The 19,000-nt window shown below is 41.5% G+C and overlaps 1 protein-coding gene across 3 annotated transcripts in view; it reads left to right on the forward strand.

Annotated features, from left to right (window-relative positions):
* LOC143765454 (signal transducer and activator of transcription 5B) overlaps positions 1-18,349 on the forward strand; it is a 272,423-nt gene extending 254,074 nt beyond the window's left edge. For 2 of the 3 annotated variants that reach the window (XM_077252133.1, XM_077252135.1), the window contains 13 exons: positions 1,552-1,703; positions 2,617-2,772; positions 3,370-3,549; positions 4,549-4,636; positions 7,142-7,264; positions 9,525-9,617; positions 9,800-10,006; positions 10,362-10,456; positions 11,982-12,112; positions 14,012-14,176; positions 14,955-15,003; positions 15,248-15,346; positions 17,897-18,174. In XM_077252133.1, the coding sequence (XP_077108248.1) occupies positions 1,552-1,703; positions 2,617-2,772; positions 3,370-3,549; positions 4,549-4,636; positions 7,142-7,264; positions 9,525-9,617; positions 9,800-10,006; positions 10,362-10,456; positions 11,982-12,112; positions 14,012-14,176; positions 14,955-15,003; positions 15,248-15,346; positions 17,897-18,026 (1,668 nt within the window). In that variant the 3' untranslated portion in view covers positions 18,027-18,174. Of the gene's footprint in view, positions 1-1,551; positions 1,704-2,616; positions 2,773-3,369; positions 3,550-4,548; positions 4,637-7,141; positions 7,265-9,524; positions 9,618-9,799; positions 10,007-10,361; positions 10,457-11,981; positions 12,113-14,011; positions 14,177-14,954; positions 15,004-15,247; positions 15,347-17,896 lie in introns of all 3 variants that reach the window. The other variant, XM_077252132.1, reaches the window with a different exon arrangement.
* The last annotated feature ends 651 nt before the right edge of the window (positions 18,350-19,000 follow it).

A 19,000-nucleotide genomic window follows, 5' to 3' on the forward strand; every position in this document is an offset into this window, starting at 1 on the left:
TGTTAGCCAACACACATGCAGGAATTGCCTGTGGGGCAGGACTCAAGCATAGTATTCGGGCATGCCGAAGATACTCTATTAACACACAAGCATGCTCTGATAACACATTATCCGAGCATGCTCGCTCTTCACTGCCCATCATCACTGTCACATCATCACAGTGCGCCGATGGGTTGTCATGACAGACGGGTCTTCAGAACACCCCCGTGCCTATCATTATTCCTGTGAATGCCGACTTGTGGCCAGTGTTCATAGATCAGCACTGCTATGTATAGCAGAAATTACGAAGCCCTGCTATGTATAGCACAGGCGGTCGGACAATCGCTGCTTTGTCTCCTAGTGACTATTGAAAACAGTAAAAATTAAGAATAAGAAGTTTTTTAAAATATGAAAAAAAAACAAAAAGCACAAGTTCAAAGGCATTAATTTGCCTTATTAAAAGTGAAACAATAAAAAACACACATTTCGTATCGCTGCTTTCAAAAGTGTCCAATTTGTCAAAATATAAAATAAATTAATCCAAGCGGTAAATAGCGTAATGAGAAAAAAAATCAAAACACCATAAGTTTTTGTTTTTTGTTGTTTTTTTTTTGGCTGCAATAAGAGGCAATCACAACTTCCTATCTACCCCAAAATAGTATCAATAAGAACGTCCACTCAGGACGCAAAAAAAAAAACAGTCACACAGCCCCAGATCCCAAATATTGGAAACACTATGGGTCTCGGAAAATGACAACACAAGCCAGATTTGTGTTTTATAAATATTTTTTTTAATTTTTGCATTTTTTTTTTACCACTTTAAAAAAAAAAAAAAAAAAAACACAATACATACATGTTTGACACCTGCGTACTCATACTAACCTGGAAAGTTATATTACTAGGTCAGTTTTACCATATAATGAACATGGTAAATAAAAACACAAAAAACAATTGTGAAATTGCACCTTTTTTTTTGCTGTTTCAATGCATTTGGATTTTTTTTGTCCCTCGCTTTTCCGTGCAACTCGTCCTGCAAAAAAAAAAAAAAAAGCCCTTACACGGATATGGGGTCAGAAAAATAAAAAAGTTATGACTCTTGGAAGAAGGGGAGGAAAAGCGAAAGCGTAAAACAAAAAAAATGCAAGTTTATGAGGCGGTTAAGAGTGGTAATGTTATGTCCCCATTCTGCACTGGCTGCATGATCGCAACCAGAAGATTGAATGAAGTATCTGCTGACACTGCATCCATTGTCCTAAGATGTGGGGCACATTGCTTTCTTCTTCAGTGGTGCCATATACTTTCCATGAGGCAGCAGGACACTTCCTTAACGGATTGCTCATCCAGTGGATATTTTTATAAAGATTGGAATATACCATTGTTGAAATCCAACAAATCTGATCTTTGTTTTTCCTGCCATTGGGTGTTATTGGGTGTTAATTGATTGATAATTGTTAATTGATCAGCTGATCCCCAGCTGAAATTGGTGGGTTTGAGAAACAATGGTTAATTATATATGGCCAGCATTTCGCCTGCATTTTTAACCTTTTAATTAAGTTTACTTTGTTTCCTTAGGACTTATCAGAGAAGCACCAAAAGACCCTGCAGCTTTTACGCAAGCAACAAACAATCATCTTGGATGATGAGCTGATTCAGTGGAAGAGACGGCAGCAGCTTGCTGGGAACGGTGGTCCTCCAGAAGGCAGCTTAGACCTTTTACAGACCTGGTATGTGTCTTCTGCCATTGTTTTTAGATTTGTTGTGAGCTCTTAGGGTACTGTCACACAGTGCAATTTTGATCGCTACGACGGCACGATTCGTGACGTCGCAGCGTCGTATGATTATCGCTCCAGCGTCGTAGACTGCGGTCACACTGTGCAATCACGGCGCTGGAGCGATGCCGAAGTCCCCGGGTAACCAGGGTAAACATCGGGTTACTAAGCGCAGGGCCGCGCTTAGTAACCCGATGTTTACCCTGGTTACCAGCGTAAACGTAAAAAAAACAAACAGTACATACTTACATTCCGGTGTCTGTCCCCCGGCGTTCTGCTTCTCTCCACTGTGTAAGCGCCATAGCCGGAAAGCACAGCGGTGACGTCACCGCTGTGCTCGCTTTCCGGCTGGCAGGCGCTCACAGTGCAGAGAAGCTGAGACGCCGGAGGACAGACACCGGAATGTGAGTATGTACTGTTTGTTTTTTTTACGTTTACGCTGGTAACCACGGTAAACATCGGGTTACTAAGCGCGGCCCTGCGCTTAGTTACCCGATGTTTACCCTGGTTACAAGCGAACACATCGCTGGATCGTTGTCACACACAACGATCCAGCGATGTCAGCGGGAGATCAAGCGACGAAAGAAAGTTCCAAACGATCTGCTACGACGTACGATTCTCAGCAGGGTCCCTGATCGCTGCTGCGTGTCAGACACTGCGATATCGTATGGATATCGCTAGAACGTCACGGATCGTACCGTCGTAGCGATGAAAATGGCACTGTGTGACAGTACCCTTACTTGTGGGGTTGTGTTGAATAATGCCAATAGCCATACCTGCGAGGAGTGGGAGAATTTGCACATAGAAGACATTTGTCTTTCTATTTCCATTGTCCTGATTCATGTACTTGCCCATCTCTCCTTATCAGGTGTGAAAAGCTTGCAGAAATAATCTGGCAGAATCGACAGCAGATACGGCGGGCAGAGCACCTGTGCCAGCAGCTGCCTATCCCTGGGCCTGTGGAAGAACTTCTCGCTGAGCTGAATGCTACCATCACCGATATTATCTCTGCTTTAGTAACCAGGTAACATGTAGCCCATTGTGCCCCTCAAATTGATCTTCGTCTCTCACATAACGTAAAGCCTGAGGCATTGTCAGCAAACTTGTGAGTGTGTGGTCTTCTGACCCGACATTAATGTTCATACTATTGTTTCCTGCATTAGGAATAAGTAAAATGTTTGAGGTCACTTAAAGGGACCTCAAAAAGGGAGTTTTAGTGTCATCAATCCAATGACATGGCTGGGTATACTAGTAAAAGACATGTTTAGCCACACCTTCATGGCCATAAATGGATTTTCCAAAGATGAGAAAATCAATCTTTCAATCTTTATGTACATGAGGGAGCTTAGTCCCCTGAAGGTTGGCCAATTCCTGGTAGGTAAGCCGATTCTCCACATTATTCCCTGACTAGCCCACTCATACATTCTTCATTAATGCCCCTTTTGCAGTGCCATGTCTTCTACAGGTTGGACATGAGTCAAGCATGTCAGGGTGGCACTAGACAGGAAATAATGTGCAGGGTAGATGTAGTTGCCTCCACTGTGAGCATATTCATTGTGGTGAACTGCTTGCATTTTCTGGAAGAATTGCATAAAAGTTGGATGGTTGTTTCTTTTTGCAGCACCTTTATCATAGAAAAGCAACCACCACAAGTTCTGAAAACACAGACCAAGTTTGCAGCAACAGTTCGGCTGCTGGTGGGTGGCAAGCTGAATGTCCATATGAACCCACCCCAAGTGAAAGCCACCATCATTAGTGAACTACAAGCCAAGTCTCTTCTGAAGAATGAAAACACTCGAAAGTAAGTCTCCTAAGTGACACCCAATACCGCCTAGATTTCTCCTCTTTACAGCTAGCCTTTTTTCTGTGCTGAAGTGGCCATATGCATTGGATTTTGATAGCAGATACACTGGATTGACTAATTATTGTGTTGATGATTAATATCATCTGCCCTCCCTGTGTGTATACAGTAGCATGATAACCTTACCTAGTTGCATATAAATTGATGTATTCCTTTTAAAGGCAATTTGACACCTGTTTTTTGCCATCTGAGAGCAGTGTGATGTATGTAAGGGCAGAAACTCTGATTCCAGCGATGTATCACTTACTGGGCTGCTTTCTGAAGTTTTGCTAAATCCCGGTTTTATCTGCTGCAGATTTGCTAGTTCTGTAATGCTGAGTTCTATATAACCCCACTCATACTACTGAATGGCAGCTTTCTGTGTAAACTGTGCATAGGCAGAAAGCCTCCAATCAGGGGTGAGGTTATACAGAGCTCATGATTATGGAGGACTACCTGGAAGCAGGTTTAGTAGCCCTCTAAGGATCACTGCTGTGATTTTTTTTTTTTTTTTACAGTATATAGTAATGTGTATGCATAGAGTGTATTGTAATACTTACCGACTCCGGTGTCACGTGACCACACTTGTGCCGAATACTGTGCGGAGCTGAGGTCAATTTTTGAATTTTCTCAATGTACATCTGAGGCTCGGAACGATCACGTAACGCCGGACTGGAGCGACGCTGGAAACAGCAGAAGGCAATGACCAGTAAGTATTGCAATACGCTCTCTGCATACATATTGCCATTTGCTATTAGAGGGGGAAAAATCCCTAGAGTGTTCAATTATTATTACATTGCTATCACCTACGGTATGCTTTCTTATCTGCATCCTTGCTCCTAATTAGAATAGACCACACCTTATTTGTGTCTGTAATGTACTGAAACCTATTTTGGTCATTATTTTTCCTGTGGCATAACCCAATGTAATCCTCTGACATCCTTTGCTTTTGTTTCACAGTGACAGTAGCGGAGAGATCTTGAATAATTGCTGTGTAATGGAATACCACCAGGCCACTGGCACACTAAGTGCACACTTCAGAAACATGGTAGGTGTGCATGGATTTGGTACCGTAGTAGTTTCCAATGGTATTCCTTTAATGAACCCGTAGAAGCAGTCATACTGCAACGTTCGAAAAAGAGGCTGAAAAGTTTAAGCAGGTGTGGAGAAAATGCTGCAGCGTTAATAGTTTAATTTTAGAAGTCAACAAAATGCAAAGTTAAAAGACAAAAGAAAAATCAAAACAATATTTGATGTGAATTCCTTTGCCTTCTAAGCTGCGTCAGTTCTAGTGCATGATTTTAGAAGGATCTCAGCAGGGAGGTTGTTCCAATCCAAATATCTTGGATCTTCTGTGGATGTAGACCTCTGCAAACCCTTCTGTATTTTTATGTAATCCCAAAAATAGTGGATAATTATGGGATCAGGGCTCTGAGGGGGACACATGCTCAATTCCAGGAGGCCTGGTTCTCCTTTACACTGAAGATAGTTCTTAATAACGTTTGCCGTATGTTTGGAGGTGTTGTGATGATCTGGCCTCCACATCCTTGATCCCAATAGAGAGTTTGTCTGGAATTTCCACAAGCCTTCATCCACAGAAGATATGTGGTTAGTTCTCAAAAATGTTTGGAACAACCTCCTTCAAAAACTACAGGTCCTTCTCAAAAAATTAGCATATAGTGTTAAATTTCATTATTTACCATAATGTAATGATTACAATTAAACTTTCATATACTATAGATTCATTATCCACCAACTGAAATTTGTCAGGTCTTTTATTGTTTTAATACTGATGATTTTGGCATACAACTCCTGATAACCCAAAAAACCTGTCTCAATAAATTAGCATATTTCACCCGACCAATCAAATAAAAGTTTTTTTTAATACCAAACAAAAAAACCATCAAATAATAATGTTCAGTTATGCACTCAATACTTGGTCGGGAATCCTTTGGCAGAAATGACTGCTTCAATGCGGCGTGGCATGGAGGCAATCAGCCTGTGACACTGCTGAGATGTTATGGAGGCCCAGGATGCTTCAATAGCGGCCTTAAGCTCATCCAGAGTGTTGGGTCTTGCGTCTCTCAACTTTCTCTTCACAATATCCCACAGATTCTCTATGGGGTTCAGGTCAGGAGAGTTGGCAGGCCAATTGAGCACAGTAATACCATGGTCAGTAAACCATTTACCAGTGGTTTTGGCACTGTGAGCGGGTGCCAGGTCGTGCTGAAAAATGAAATCTTCATCTCCATAAAGCATTTCAGCCGATGGAAGCATGAAGTGCTCCAAAATCTCCTGATAGCTAGCTGCATTGACCCTGCCCTTGATGAAACACAGTGGACCAACACCAGCAGCTGACATGGCACCCCACACCATCACTGACTGTGGGTACTTGACACTGGACTTCAGGCATTTTGGCATTTCCTTCTCCCCAGTCTTCCTCCAGACTCTGGCACCTTGATTTCCGAATGACATGCAAAATTTGCTTTCATCAGAAAAAAGTACTTGGGACCACTTAGCAACAGTCCAGTGCTGCTTCTCTGTAGCCCAGGTCAGGCGCTTCTGCCGCTGTTTATGGTTCAAAAGTGGCTTTACCTGGGGAATGCGGCACCTGTAGCCCATTTCCTGCACACGCCGGCTCTGGATGTTTCCACACCAGACTCAGTCCACTGCTTCCTCAGGTTCCGGTCACCTCTTCTCGTTGTACAGCGTTTTCTGCCACATTGTTTCCTTCCAACAGACTTACCATTGAGGTGCCTTGATACAGCACTCTGGGAACAGCCTATTTGTTGAGAAATTTCTTTCTGGGTCTTACCCTCTTGCTTGAGGGTGTCAATGATGGCCTTCTTGACATCTGTCAGGTCGCTAGTCTTACCCATGATGGGGGTTTTGAGTAATGAACCAGGCAGGGAGTTTTTAAAAGCCTCAGGTATCTTTTGCATGTGTTTAGAGTTAATTAGTTGATTCAGAAGATTAGGGTAATAGGTCATTTAGAGAACCTTTTCTTGATATGCTAATTTATTGAGACAGGTTTTTTGGGTTATCAGGAGTTGTATGCCAAAATCATCAGTATTAAAACAATAAAAGACCTGACAAATTTCAGTTGGTGGATAATGAATCTATAGTATATGAAAGTTTAATTGTAATCATTACATTATGGTAAATAATGAAATTTAACACTATATGCTAATTTTTTGAGAAGGACCTGTATGTACAAGTATGCCGAGAAGAATTGATGCTGCTCTGCAGGCTAAGGGTGGGTCACAACATTCTATTTTCTATTTTGGAAAGCTTTCTTACTTTGCAGTATCTTTATTACATGTACCTAAAACTTTTGTATGGTAGTGTATAATCTGAAAATAATGGGATCAGATGTGAATTTCCTTATTTTGCCTAATGTGAGGGAAACCAGCAAGGCAAGCTGATACTTTTTTTTTTTTTTTAAAGCTTATTTTCTCCATTAGTATGGTGCCTCATAAATATTAGAGGGTCCCCACATGTAATCTAGGATGAAGTTATACATGTTGCTATATGTCTTATTTTTTTCACTTAGTCTTTAAAGAGGATCAAACGTTCAGACCGGCGAGGGGCAGAGTCGGTCACCGAGGAGAAGTTCACTATATTGTTTGAGTCTCAATTCAGTGTTGGAGGAAATGAATTGGTTTTCCAGGTGAAGGTAAGTAACAAAATACGAAATGGTGAACCTTCTACTGTAAGTGTTCCTAAATAGCAATATGATTGAACTGGTTTTACAGTCCAGTTATCTGGACCCATGAAAGCATTGAATTATTGATTAGCATGAACGAGGGTTCCTTGGAGCACGCATTCACAATAATCATGCAGTGTAAACAGTCTGCTGATCACCCGATAAGCGAGCAAAATACTCGTTCATCAGGTTAAATTGATTTTTTAGTAGGCATAAAAAAAATCATTGTTCTTGGCAGCGCACCGTCCTGTGCAAACAGAATTTGCGCTGCCGAGAACAAAGGCAGCCTATGCTCACTGAACCATCTATTACAGATCATTCAGTAGACACTAGGAACGTGGTCTGCCTATATAAAAATGCAATTAAATATTAAATGACCGCTGATCAGTAAACAAGTTTCTGATAGGTGGGGTGTCGTTAAGTGCAGCACATCGACTAATGTAAAAGGACGCATAGACTGTGAGCTGACATGGTGCACTTCTTCTGATCGTGTGACTGGTCCCGTATGCATGCATCATATGTGTGCAATTGTAGTACCAAGCAGCCACCATTTATAATAGGTGTGTCAGTGACTGTTCTTCAGTATCTTACATCTTTGAAAGAAAGGAGGTACTCCAGCTTCACGGAGAAACAATCCTTTTATTATGTGCATACAAACTGGTGACAGATTAAAATGCGGACATCTATTCATTTCTGGTGCTAGGAGCAGCCTTAGGGTACCGTCACACAGTACCATTTACATCGCTACGACGGCACGATTCGTGACGTCGCAGCGATCGTATGATTATCGCTCCAGCGTCGTAGACTGCGGTCACACGTTGCAATCACGGCGCTGGAGCGATGCCGAAGTCCCCGGGTAACCAGGGTAAACATCGGGTTACTAAGCGCAGGGCCGCGCTTAGTAACCCGATGTTTACCGTGGTTACCAGCGTAAAAGTAAAAAAAAACAAACAGCACATACTTACATTCCGGTGTCTGTCCTCCGGCGTTCTGCTTCTCTCCACTGTGTAAGCGCCATAGCCGGAAAGCAGAGCGGTGACGTCAGACGTCACCGCTGTGCTCGCTTTCTGGCTGGCCGGCGCTCACAGTGCAGAGAAGCTGAGACGCCGGAGGACAGACACCGGAATGTGAGTATGTACTGTTTGTTTTTTTACGTTTACGCTGGTAACCACGGTAAACATCGGGTTACTAAGCGCGGCCCTGCGCTTAGTTACCCGATGTTTACCCTGGTTACAAGCGAACACATCGCTGGATCGCTGTCACACACAACGATCCAGCGATGTCAGCGGGTGATCAAGCGACGAAAGAAAGTTCCATACGATCTGCTACGACGTACGATTCTCAGCAGGATCCCTGATCGCTGCTGCGTGTCAGACACTGCGATATCGTATGGATATCGCTAGAACGTCACGAATCGTACCGTCGTAGCGATCAAAATGGTACTGTGTGACGGTACCCTTAGTCATGGCAAATGATTTAGGACGACTCTGACGAGACAGTTTTCTGCATATTAGCCCTGCCTCAAACCTGTAATCGGGCCCCAGGGGAGCGTGATCAATATCTTCAATACCATTCTTTATACTATCTTGGAACAGCCTGTATCATGCCCAGGAATACACAATAAAGCCGTGTAATCTCTCATTGGCTTCATCTGCCCATACACAGGATGCCAAGTGCACATTGAAAGACTAGAGAGCTAGAATGTAATAACTACTGTGCACATTAGGCCAGGGTCTGGGCAGGCACTAGTGGCGAGCTCCATGGAATCCAGCTGTCTGCTATGAAAGATAAAAGCTGCCATTGCAGGAGAATGACAGCAGATAGAAAAAAAAGTACGGTAAGTCAATTGCTAACTTGCTTATTTTCATGCTGTTTAATATAAGCAATTTAATACCCCTTTAAGCTATGTTTTATAGAATAGCTTTTTCTAATAAGAGAGTCTGCTTGTATTTTATGCTTAACCATTCCTCAGATAGCTGGAAATGGCTTATATTTTTAAGTTAATGTTTTAATTAGTGCTGTCTTTCCTTACAAGTTTATCTAATTTTATGTGACTGCTCCATCATCCAGAATTTTTGATAATTTGACACTTGTCAGGTTCTGTTTCCGCTTGACCAAACGTTTTTTTACTATGTTATTTGGAAAAATAGAATAATCTGTCATTAGATTTAGAATTAAAAAAAATGTGTTTACGGTATATTTTTTCCATATAAATCTATTTTTCCTGCAGACTCTTTCCCTCCCTGTTGTGGTAATCGTCCATGGGAGTCAGGACAACAATGCTACAGCGACGGTCTTGTGGGACAATGCGTTTGCCGAGCCTGTAAGTCAAACGTTTCTTTGATGTGCCTTAAACGGTGCTGGTCTTGGGCCCTCCTGTTCTAGTGTGCTCACAATGCGTTGCTGGTTTCACCTACATAGAAGCTATTATTCCCAGTATTTCATTTTTTTTTCCCTGTGGAAAATTTTCCATCTAGTTATGTCTGGATTTGTTCTTCTCCACAGGGCCGGGTGCCATTTGTGGTCCCAGACAAAGTTCTTTGGCCGCAGCTTTGTGAGGCTCTGAACATGAAGTTTAAGGCAGAGGTCCAGAGTAACCGAGGGCTCAGCGATGAAAATCTAGTGTTCTTGGCACAGAAACTTTTCAACAACACCAGTAACCACAAGGATGACTACAACAACATGACCGTGTCCTGGGCACAGTTTAATAGGGTGAGAGGCTAACTGGCCGGAGGCTATTACATTTCGAGTATCTGATTACATTCTGTGCCCGGTTAGGGGGTCACACACTCCGAGCTGGTCACAATCCAAAGTAGCTGCTTTGGAATATCACATCCTAGTCCAGCACATTGCTGAGCTACTGTGTAATGGTAATGCAAAGGGCACTATCTAATTTTCACTCATGTCATTTTAGGAAAGGTTATGTAAGACTTGCACAACAAATAGATCGATGTAGCAGATACATTTTATAAAAACGGCTGCTTTTCTGCCCTTTCCTCCATCATGGCAGATTGGGACATAAGCAATTAGCTGTAGTTTTGAATCGTGTGCCTTTTCTTTTACACAGGAGAATTTGCCAGGATGGAATTACACCTTCTGGCAGTGGTTTGATGGAGTAATGGAAGTTTTGAAAAAACACTTAAAGCCTCACTGGAATGATGGGTAAGTGTGAACTGTGGAAAGTTCAGAAATGCCAAGAGGCCATTGCAGCATGTCGTTATCACTGATCCACCCCACCACTTACCCACATAAACATGCTAAGTTTTCTACTGCAAATTATCTCTGTGGCAATTCTTTGCCCTTGTCTATAATGTTAATTTATAACCGAAAGTCCTTTAAGTGAATCTCCACCACTAAACAACATTTACATTATTCTTTTTGATTCATGTTACCAAAATAAGGTCTTCATTCAATGTTGAGTAATTCTAGAATATATGCATACTAAAGGTTCGGACAAAGGAAAGTAAGCCGTGCATCCGTCCAACGATATATGAAAAATTATTTCATGCTTTGTTGAAGATTCATTAAAAACATGGAGTTTATTGAATCCTCAATAAAGCAAGACATCACTTTTTATATATCGCTGGATGTATGTACCGTTTACTTTCCTTTCTTCGAATCTTTGGCTGAACATTACTAGCATGATTGACACCTGACACACAGATTTCAGCTTTCAGTATCTGACGGCATGGCGTGGTAGGCTCACAATCCTTTGTCCCCTCCCCCCTCTATCTATGCTAGTCACAGGTCCATTTTTCTGATGTAGGGCTTAAACTATCCTGTATAGACATGGGTTAAAAACATAACATGCTGGAACGACCACTAGAGAGAGCACCAGAGATTACCAAATCCGGACCTTACTCCCTCTAGTGACAACTGTAGGCAGCCGGCTTGTTCACTTTTAAAGGACTTTCATAAACTTTTTTTTTTTTTTTTCCCCCCTAAACCTCGTGCATATATGTATCTAGTGTAATGTCAGGGTGTTAATATACTCACCTAACAGAGTCTTCTCCAGTATCCAGCGCTTTTTTGTTCCCACTCCACTTCTGAGTCACCTGATGGTGCTTCCGATCAGCCAGATAACTCTATGCTCGGAAGGCTATTACAATGGAAATCTATGAGGCCTCATTCTGACGCTCCATAGGCGTATATTGTAAAAGCCACATCCGGGTGTGACACGGAGAGTCTGAAGAGTGTTGACGGCACTGGGTCCTGGAGAAGACGGCGGTAGGTGAGTACATTAACACAATTACATATTACAGTACATACACACATATACACAGGTTTAGGGCTAAAAATGTCAGGGGAGGGCATTTTTAAGTTTGGGTCTATACAGTGGATTTGGAGCTCTGTATCAGAAACATGAAACTTGCATTTCTGTAATGATGTATTATGAACAGAATATGAAATCTAAAAGTAATATAATCATGAAAAGTGCACCTTCCCTCTAAGTTGTGCCATCCTGTTGTCATCAGCAGTGAATTAGAACATACTCGTCACAATTGATCTTAGTTGCGGTTATGAAAGAAGATACAAATGTGTTGTAGGCACCTGTATCTGTTATAAGCATTTTCCTTATTTTTCATCTTTCGATTCTAGTAATCACTGGTTCAGTGCTACCATCCCTTGTGTAATTTAGATATCTTCTAAGGTCATAGGTATATTTTTATTTTATTTTTTATTTTAGGGCTATTTTGGGTTTTGTCAACAAGCAGCAAGCTCATGATATGCTGGTGAACAAGAGAGATGGGACTTTTCTCCTGCGTTTCAGTGATTCAGAGATAGGAGGCATCACAATAGCGTGGAAGTTTGAGCTGCGTAAGTTTCAGCCTGTAACAAAGGTCTAAGGGCTAACGCTTCTCCTTGTGGAGAGCGCCAAGCCAAGCCTGGCATGTCAGAGTGAGGAGACTTATAAGCCATTCTTGCTCTTTTGGGAAATTACTGTATATACTCGAGTATAAGCCGACCCCCCTAATTTTGCCACAAAAAAAACTGGGAAAGCTTAATGACTCGAGTATAAGCCTAGGGTGGAAAATGCAGCAGCTACCGGTAAATGTCAAAAGTCAAAAATAGATACCAATAAAAGTAAAATTAATTGAGACATCAGTAGGTTAAGTGTTTTTGAATATCCATATTGAATCAGGAGCCCCATATAATGCTCCATACAGTTTATGATGGCCCCATAAGATGCTCCATATTTAAATATGCCCCATATAATCCTGCATAAAGGTTAATAATGGCCCCATAAGATGTTTCATACAGACACTTGCCCCATATAATGCTCCACAAACGTTAATTATGGCCCCATAAGATGCTCCATAAAGACATTTGCCCCATATAATGCTGCACAAACGTTATGGCCCCATAAGATGCTCCATACGGACTTTTGTCCCATACAGTACTGCACAAACGTTATGGCCCCATAAGATGCTCTATACAGACACTTGCCCCAATATAGAGCTGCACAAATGTTATGGCCCCATAAGATGCTCTATATAGACACTTGCCCCATTATAGTGCTGCACAAACGTTATGGCCCCATAAGATGCTCTATACAGACAGTTGCCCCGTTATAGTGCTGCACAAACGTTGATTATGGCTTCATACAGACACTTGCCCCATGTAGTGCTGCAAAAAAAGTTGATTATGGCCCCATACAGACATTTGCCCCATATAGTGCTGCACAAACGTTATGGCCCCATAAGATGCTCCATACAGACACTTGCCTCATTTGCTGTTGCGATAAAAAAAAAAAAAAATCACATACTCACCTCTCCGTCGCTCAGGCCCCCGGCACTTTCAATATTCACCTGACTTTGTTCCGGCGCCGCTCCATCTTCAGCGTCTTCTACAATGACGTTCAGGCAGAGGGCGCGCACTAACCACGTCACCGCGCCCTCTGACCTGAGCGTTACTGCAGAAGACGCTGAAGATGGAGTGGTGCCGGAACGAGGAGCAGGTGAATATCGCGCAGCGCTCCCCTCCCCGTTATACTCACCTGCTCCTGGTGCGGTGCACTCCCTGCAGCTTCTTCCTGTACTGAGCGGTCACCGTTACCACTCATTACAGTAATGAATATGCGGCTCCACCCCTATGGGAGGTGGAGCCGCATATTCATTACTGTAATGAGCGGTACCATGTGACCACTCGGTACAGGAAGAAGCCAGGGACCTTCTGGGACGGCACCAGGAGTAGGTGAGTATAATTAGACAGCTCCCCCTCCCCTGCCGACCCCTGGGTATGACTAGAGTATAAGCCGAGAGGGGGACTTTCAGCCCAAAAAAATGGGCTGAAAATCTCGGCTTATAGTCGAGTATATACGGTAAATATGCAAATTTTCTGTTCAGAGCAGAAGAGAACTAGAACTCCAGCGCCACCTATTGGAAGCAGCCAGCCTAAAAGTCAATATAGACTCTTTAACGAGCCTTGCAATATTACTTAGGATAAAAGCCAAACCAGGACCGTGTCTGCAAATTGAGATTCTGGTTTGGATTTTATCTTTCTTCATATTGCAAGGCTTATTAAAGAGTCAATATTAACTGTTAGGATCGCTGATTCCAGTAGACGACGCTCAAGAAATGAGTGTTTGTATTAATCATGTTTCCTAGTCCATCTGATAGTAAAAGTTTAACTTTTTTATGCATTTCTCAGATAATTTGTCAAATTCAGATATTTTGCTTCCCTTCATGAGCTAACACGCCTGTAATGTCTGTTTAGCGGAGAGGGCCTTGTGGAACCTGATGCCATTTACCAGCCGAGATTTTTCAGTACGTTCGCTGGCGGACCGACTTGGAGACCTGAACTATCTCATCTATGTGTATCCTGACAGGCCAAAAGACGAAGTGTTCTCAAAGTATTACACGCCAGTGCTCTGCAATCCTTGTAAGATTGACCCACCTGCCGATCACCCTGTAATGGTAGAAGTGCATGTGTGAGCTAGCTGCTTGTTTGATCCTAGATTGTCGCATTTTGTACGTAGCTTTCTATCCTTATCTTTGCTGATTTTGCGATAGACATAATTTCCTTCCCATTCACACCCTGTACAGGTAAAGTTCATTAAAACAATGTGCTTAATCTATACAAGTTGCACTATTGAAACCCTTATTGTAAAAATGCTGCAATGCATAATGCTGGAATATTGCACTTTACTGCCCCATGACAGCATTGTGCATGTACCATCGTACCCCTAAAGAAATACAAAGGGCTAAAGGGAATTGGCATGGAAGGATCAATAATCGGTGGCATCCTGATTGTAGCTTGCTTTTACCCACTGGTCTGGGTGATGCCAATAGTTACTTGGGTACATTCTGGTTACCTTCTCCATTTGCTATCTATGTTGGGTAAATTGTCTTTAAGATGCATATATAGTTAGTTGTATATCACTCAGGCCAAAAATATTAGTCACTCCGATGTAAGGCCTGATAATAAAATGAGCTAAGTGCTCAGTCAGGCATAATGTATCCTTCAGTATTTTCAGGTGTATGTGTTTGCCTTTTTATTATTATTATTATTATTATTATTATTATTTATCTATATAGCACCATTGAATCCATAGTGCTGTACATGAGAATGGCTGTTGGTAATAATAAGCAGCAATGAATGAGAAGTTTGGTGGTACTTGGTAGGTGATTTAATTCTTCTTTATTTTCATTCTCTGTAGCAAAAGCAGATGGATATGTGAAGCCAGCCATAAAGCAAGTGGTCCCAGAGTAAGCATCCTTTCTCTGTCTGTATCATCCCAGAATACAAGAACTCAAGGCCGATCCCCTTAGTCTTCATCTTCTGGTCCATTACGGACCATGATATTTCTGTTTACGGAATGTAAACGTACATGCATCTTATAGTATAGCGATAACCTACTTAATATCCTACTTGGAGAAAAAATCATAATTTTTTGTGTTTAGAACAAATGGCTCAGTAATATATTTATGTATTTTTTTTTTGTTTTGTAAGGTTTGTGACCACTGAAGTAATCCCACCAAACAGCTACATGGACCAGGCACCATCCCCTGCAGTTTGTACTCCATCACACTATAACTTGTACCAGCAGAAGTGAGTTATACACTGATGTAGATATGATAAATCAGATTTCCTTTGCTCATCATTCCGTAGGTGGTAAAAAGGAGGTGTACACACACCAGAACAAATTACATTTAGCAGATTGGCCCGGATTCATCATTGCTTTTGCATGTTTTTTTTTTTTTTTTTCTGTTTTGTACCATATTTTGTTTGCACCCAATTAATTATTGTATCTGCACGTTTTTTGAAGTATATTTTATTAGTGCTCGCCTGTTTTGTTTTGGTTTTTTTTACTTGGTGGATGGATGGTTTGAGTCATCAGTTGCCACTTTTTGAAAAATTGCAACGTTTGGTGCACCTCCACTCGAGTACCCCCTACCCATGGTGTATTTTGTATTACTTTTTTTTATTTATTTTACACCAAATTCATTAATCGTATGTGCCTGTGTCAGTTTGAAGAATTATTTAACAAAAACGGCAACTAATACCACAATACAAAGAAGGAAAGTGACTGAGCCCCCCGCCTAATGAATTATCGCCTTTGTGTCGCAGTCCTTTTCAAAAGTTTTAGGCAGGTGTGAAAAACTGTTACAAGGTAAGAATGGAGCCAAAATAGAAGTTTTAATAGTTTCATTTCATTAGTTAACACAATTCAAAATGAATAAACAGAAGCAAAATCTAAATCAAATCAATATTTGGTAGGATCGCCTTCTGCCTTAAAGACTTCATCCTGTCTAAATGCACCAAAATCGGGCATTTGGAAGGATTATAGTCAGGTGTATGAGTAATCAATAATCCAGGTGATGATTTCATATGTATGCTGTAACACAGCTATTACCTGAAACAGAAACAGCTGTTTGGGAGGCTTTAAACTGGATAAGGAACAGCCAAACTTTACTATGAAGGTGAGGTTGTTCAAAGGGACGAGAGCTGCTACGGTGCAGGCAGCGCCATCTTGGAGGAGAGCACCACATGAAGACCCCTCCACAGGCCTGCCTCGGGGCACGAACATATCCTTAACTGAAAACTGAAAATAAAGATTAAACAACAACCACAAGATGGATTTCATCAACTAAGGTATCATTGTAGTCAGTATAACGGCGCCGACCTGACACTGTTTGTAGGTTACTGTGCACAATCCTGCTGACAGGTTCCCTTTAAGACCAACCATTTCATGTGACAGGTCACACACCGTGGCAAGATTTAGACACATTGGTTATACTGCATCAGCAAATATCTGTCCTATGCAAAGATTTCACAGAAGACTGAGGTTTCAAGATGTTCTGTTCAAGCTCTTTTGAAGAAGCACCAATAAATGGGTAACGTTGAGGACCGTAGAGGAGGTGGTCGACCAAGGAAACTTGGTACAGCAATTTCCCCCGGAATCAATAAAGTGTATCGTATCGTAAATGAAAGACTCATGCTTACTTCCTATAAAAATTAGATGATGTCCAGCAGTGGCATCAGCTGAGAATTAGCAGCAACTAGTAGGTCCCACCTACTGTTCGGAGAAGTCTGGCCAGAAGTGGTCTTTATTGAGGAATTTTAATGAAAACCATACCTTCTACATAGAAACAAGGCCAAGCGCCTCAACTATGCATAAAAATATAGGAACTGGGGAACAGAAAAATGGCAGCAGGTGCTCTGCACTGATGAGTCAAAATATCAAATATTTGGCTGCAACAAGAAAGCAAGTCAGGATGGTGTCCTCATTGCTGAGAAGTAAAGGCAGCTGTTTATCCATCAAATTATGCTTTGATACTGTTTTGAAGCCAAAGGCGGTTACACCAAATATTGATTTGGATTTCTTTTTTGTTCAATCACTTTGCTTTTTGTTAATTGATTAAAATAAAGTACTGGTACTTCTATTTTTAAAAATATTCTTACTTTGCATAATTTTTTCCACACCTGCCTAAAACTCTCGCACAGTACTGTAGTTAATATGGCTTCCAGATAAAGTTCTCCATGTCTCCTCAAGAGCAGTCTTCTAACTTCTGGAGATACAGACTTTTGTGAATAAGCAATAGTGAAATTCACCTGAAAAATGGTAATTCCATGTACAGTGTATTTCATTTGGAGGAGACTTGACTAATATATATGTTTTACCAGTAATAATATGTTCTAAATAAGCCTGGGATAGGGAAATAAGTGAAAAAAAGACAACTGGACTGCCACTGCTCTCGCGGCTGGTGTTCCCATTCAATTTGATGATCTCAACATCAGGGTTGGGGGTATTTGTCACCAGAATCTTGCCTCCAATGAGGAGATGCTGATCTGCTCGTACATTCATTTTCTGACTGAGTCGCCGACTTCTCTGTTTCACCACAATCTGGAGAACAGGTAGTAATCAGTATGACGTCTTGTCATTTGGTAAATAACTTTACCTTAGAGCAGCTTTTCCCTTCACTTTCTATAGGCTTTCTATAAATGTGTACAGACCTCATTGTTTCCTCAAAACTCCTTTTAGTGTTTTAAGAGCAAATAGAAAATTGGGAGGAGGGGGATGCAGCTGCAGTTTCTTATCAGAGGGGATGTGGTTCCTTTTTAACCACACTGAAAACACTTTTTTTTTCTTCCCTGCAGTCCTGACTCTGTTTTGGATCCTGATGGCGACTTTGACCTAGATGATAGTATGGATGTGGCAAGGCATGTGGAAGAGCTGCTCCGGAGACCCATGGATAACAGCCAGTGGATTCCTCATGCCCAATCCTGATGTAGTCCTAACCTGCGCCTCACTGCCTCCAAAAATCAAAATGTGAATTGTTTTCACAAAGTTTAATTTTGGTATTTTGTGCATGGTGATCAGTAGGTTTTATTTTCTTTTGTTTATTTTATGGTACTTTTTGACAAGAAAACTGTATCTCCCATTGTATTCTATTACCCATTCTGGGGGTGGTGATGCCCTGGCCACCTTTTCTCAGAAGATAAGTCATAAAGTGCTTTAACCTGCAGCACAGGAGGAGACTCGGTCTTCAGTTCCATCCACACGTTGTCTATGGAGTTACGTGTAAGTGTTGCAATGGACAGGAACTGAGCACATTGAGCCTCCCATCCTGAAAACTGAAATGCCTTTATGGCTGCCAGCTGGTGTTATGACGAGCGAGGATTCCTCTATGTTATGGGGGTATAAGTAGGTCATACAGAGGGTGAACAACCTCGTTACTTATTATTTAGTTTGGGATTTTTATCTTTGTGTCAGTATATATCCCTTACACTGCTTGAGTGGATTGTGAAACATTGCAACACAATTAGCCACAAGCAGTGTAAAGGCCGTAGTCAGCGGAGATTCGGATCATGCTAGATGTCAATCATGTTTACTTCACGATATGTCGAGCGTTCTCCTCCATATCTGAGCCCCAGTACGGGGTTAGAAGATGAGAGAGCTAATATAAATGAACCCTACTTAGGATTAATCAGGGTTTTAAGTTTATTTAACATTAAATATATATATAAAAATATATATATACTTCAAAATATAACTAATTATATGAAATGTTTCTATTTTATTACTTTTCTTTTTTTTCCACTTTTCTGAAATGGCTTCATTAATATTGGAGACATTATCAAAAGACCTCCAGAAATGTATTCTAGTACCTTATTACAACCAGAACACAAGGGCAGCATGGCGTGTGACAAACACAAGAGGACTCTTCCCATGACTTCACAAAGTCTGGGCAGCGTCCTATG

The sequence above is a fragment of the Ranitomeya variabilis genome, chromosome 4 (genome assembly GCF_051348905.1).
Source record: "Ranitomeya variabilis isolate aRanVar5 chromosome 4, aRanVar5.hap1, whole genome shotgun sequence".
NCBI classification, from domain to species: domain Eukaryota; kingdom Metazoa; phylum Chordata; class Amphibia; order Anura; family Dendrobatidae; genus Ranitomeya; species Ranitomeya variabilis.